The sequence below is a fragment of the Ailuropoda melanoleuca genome, chromosome 19 (assembly GCF_002007445.2).
Source record: "Ailuropoda melanoleuca isolate Jingjing chromosome 19, ASM200744v2, whole genome shotgun sequence".
In the NCBI taxonomy this organism is placed as follows: domain Eukaryota; kingdom Metazoa; phylum Chordata; class Mammalia; order Carnivora; family Ursidae; genus Ailuropoda; species Ailuropoda melanoleuca.
In genome coordinates, this window is record NC_048236.1 from 22,707,245 (window position 1) to 22,710,947 (window position 3,703).

The 3,703-nt window shown below is 38.0% G+C and overlaps 1 protein-coding gene across 1 annotated transcript in view; it reads left to right on the forward strand.

Moving 5' to 3' along the window:
• Positions 1-2,624, forward strand: part of COL19A1 (collagen type XIX alpha 1 chain) — a 312,582-nt gene extending 309,958 nt beyond the window's left edge. Inside the window, exons 50-51 of the mRNA XM_034648272.1 lie at positions 2,242-2,319; positions 2,497-2,624. Coding sequence (XP_034504163.1) covers positions 2,242-2,319; positions 2,497-2,624 — 206 coding nt within the window. The remainder of the gene's footprint in view (positions 1-2,241; positions 2,320-2,496) is intronic.
• Positions 2,625-3,703: the final 1,079 nt, after the last annotated feature.

Genomic DNA, 3,703 nt, shown 5'->3' on the forward strand with positions numbered 1-3,703 from the left:
ACGACAGCCTTCCTGTCTAGCTTGAGACCTTATTAGGAAAATTGAGAGTAAAAGGTCTCAAGTGCTTGTACAATTCAACAGCAATAGTAGGTAGTTATTAACCTAATGAGCTGAGAGCTTTGTGCAAATAAATCATTACATTTGACAGGAGAAATGTAAATGTTACCCTAGTCTACAAATATGGGAATTACTGTTTCTTGTTTTGTGATCCCATATGCACTGAAATCCCCATGGAACGATAAATTTTTGCATTGTATTAAAATCTGAGAACTGAATTTGAATCTGTAAGTTTTAGCAGATACGGTCTCCGTTTGGAATTGTGTCACAGGCTTGTTAATCCACTTGATAATCGAAAGTTCATACACCTTTTGCTTTTCTTCTTTCTTCCTCATTTTTTAGCCTATGACCTAAAGCACTTACTGAGAGGGTCAGCTTTATAATTTNCCCCCTCAAAAAAAAAAAAAAAAAAAAAAAAAAAAAAATACTGGTGTGATCCCATTGCTTATCATTTCAATTATAGTGTGTATACTGTATGGTCAAGTAAAAATGAAGGTGCCAGCCCCAAAACTGATGTCTAATTTTCAACAATAATGGGAAATCATTTATCTTACATTGTGCTCATAGAAAACATTGAAATTTCTCCTCTTATCATGTTCTGCTGTAATAACACCCCTTTACAGAAAGGCACAGCTAAGTCAGGACCTACTTTTCCTACTGAGATGCTCTCCTGATTGTCTCTGTTGTGTGTTTGCAAGTTTCAGCGTAACTGCTTTGTTAATTTCAAACTAGGTGTAGTCTGTAAGCTGCTGTTTAAGTATGAAAAATTAGAAATTAAACTCCATTTATCATCATCATGAAACTTTAGAGCCACAAAACCTTTTCATCTAACAGAGTCTTACATGGATGCCAATATACAAAACACAGATAAAAAGTGTTTTATATTTCATATTTTTTATTTGCAAATTTATCTTTTTTTTAAGTATCATTGACACACAATGGTACATTAGTGTCAGGTGTACAACATAGTGCTTAACAAGTCTGTGCATTACACTGTGCTCACCACAAGTGTAGCTACCATCTGTCACCATACAACACTATGACAATATCATTGACTATATTCACTATGCTGGACCTCTTATTTCTGTGACTCATTCATTCTATAGCAGGAAGCCTGTATCTCCCACCCCCCTTCACCCATTTTCCCCATCCCACCACTCCCCTCCCCTCTAGCAACCATCAGTTTGTTCTCTGTATTTATAGGTCTGATTTTGCTTTTGTTTATTTATTCACTTGTTTCGTTTTTTAGATTCTACATATAAGTGAGATCATATGATATTTATCTTTTTGCTTTTTAAAAGCAGAGATAAGTGTTCCCAGAGGCAAAAATTACTCTGCACTAGTCTAACTCAGGTGACAACAAGCATATGCAAGAATAAGAATGATTTTATCTTAAAATGTATACAGATCTTAGACCTAATTCACTTTGGCTAAGGGATCTTAAATTGATGAAGTGAGCTTGGATGAATCCCTCAGCCTCCTTGCTTTCTGGCATTGTTGAAGCACCTAGTCCTTTGGAGTTATGAACTGCCATGTGAAAGCATGGGCTTTCTGGTTTAACACTCCTTGGAAGGGATGTAATGTTGATATAGGTGGTGATTTGAACAAAGATCTGATTTGTCCTCTCCTGACCTCTGGAATGGATGTCCATATACTCACACTGTTACTGTCATTTATTAAAATCATGAATTTTTGTTCCTTTCATTGCCTTTAATTCTTGGACTAAGGTCCAGATTCTTGTTGTCATATCATCTTGTCCTCATACTAAGCAGAACTCTGTCAGTAAGCTTCTTATATTTAACCTGTATCTAGCCTCCTGTCAGAATTCTAACTGAAGAGGGTTCACGCACCTTGTCATAGCTATTTATAGGTGATATGAATGATTGATTTGAATTATTTAGGTATCATTTTTCAGGGTCAAAAATCTCACTATCAGTAGTTTGACTAGTTGGAACTTTTATGGTAGCTGCATATTTCAAAGATCCTCATTGTGTATTGCACCTAATCTGTTCGATTTGTAAGCCTAATGAGATTATCATGCAAAACAGATAGCTAATGTATTGTTTAGGTTAAGTGAAGGAATAACATAAATTTTGTGGATTAAGAACATGATTCTTGTATGTGCTCTGTTGTCACAGAACACTCTTACTTCTTGTGTCTCTCTTTTATGTATCTCTCATTTAGGCTACCGAGGACAGAAGGGAGAAAGAGGGGAGCCTGGAATTGGGCTTCCAGGGAGTCCGGGTCTTCCTGGGACTTCAGGTAATAGTGATATTATCTTCACAACCCAAGCAAGCCTCTAAAAACAGGACCTGCACCTTCTTGCCTGTGGCGCTTATGTGTTGCTACACGTGACGTTGAATGACCCGTGTTGGTTGGAGTGAGGGAGGAAGAGCCATATGTGGTCTGCATTCTGATGGGGGTCTTTTATTTCATTAGCTCCGGGTTTGCCAGGCTCACCAGGTGCCCCAGGGCCCCAGGGCCCCCCAGGACCTAGTGGAAGATGTAATCCAGAAGATTGCCTCTATCCTGTGTCTCATGCCCGTCAGCGGACAGGTGGGAAATAAACACACCTGAGGAAGACTTGACATTGAGCTATCTTAATACTCTCAAACCCTCATGATATATGGGTGACTTTTTTTTTCTTGGTTTTTGTTTTTGGTAGGCCAGACATTAAAAGCAACAATTGGAATCCTATTCCTATAATAATTGGGATATCAGCATTTTCAGCTTTTCCCAATTCATTCCATATGTTTTGCTTTACCATTACTATGATTTTTATTCAGGATCTTCTATGAACTAAGCAAGCAAATCTTGTCATTAGTTCTTCTTCAAGATGAAATTATATCTTATGATTTAGTAGGCTGATGGTGATATACATTTTCTAGTATTATCAACTTGTATTTGGCCTTTGATTTCTGCATTTTAAAGTTTTCTTGGAGTTTAAATTTACCATCATTGCTAAAAATTTCAATTTTTTTGATATAGTGCATTGCTCCTGCTCAATGTTTTTTGAATACTTTTATAGCTGAAGAATTCTTATACCATCCTATGTCCATCCTGCTTACACAGAGAAATAGATAGGCAATAAGAGCTTCACTTCATAACTCATTTTGGAAAAAAACAAAACCAAACCCAGGAGGCTATTTTATCAGGGAGCCCCAAACCCACCATAGCCAATGACTGAAATGATTTTGTTAATTCTGTAAAATGAGCTCAGTTCAAAGCAATCACCACTGGCATGAATCTGTGCTGCATGAAAAGAGGGGAACAGAGTCCAATTGTACAAGAGTTCCATAAGAAAAGCCCAACACTGCAGTCTCTTCACTGAGTGTCTCATTTGAGAGACAGAAGGCAGTTTTCCCTAAGAGGTGTTTGATGGTGGAGTCATCAAGCTGTCTTTGGTACCTTTGAAGCTTAAATGGCCTAGCAAAGTCTTGGGGTCCTGGTATCCATTATCCTTCTGGCTGGATCACTCTCCGATTTTAAGACAAGAACTGGCCATCAGAGTAAAGGATGGGATTCGTAGCAACTGGGAAAGAATCCCCTTGATCTAGAAGATGAATGTGTGGTGTCTGCAGATGTGTATTGAGGAGGTGAAGCCCAAAAGCTCTTACGGAGAAACAGTATTCTGGAGAAACAGGGC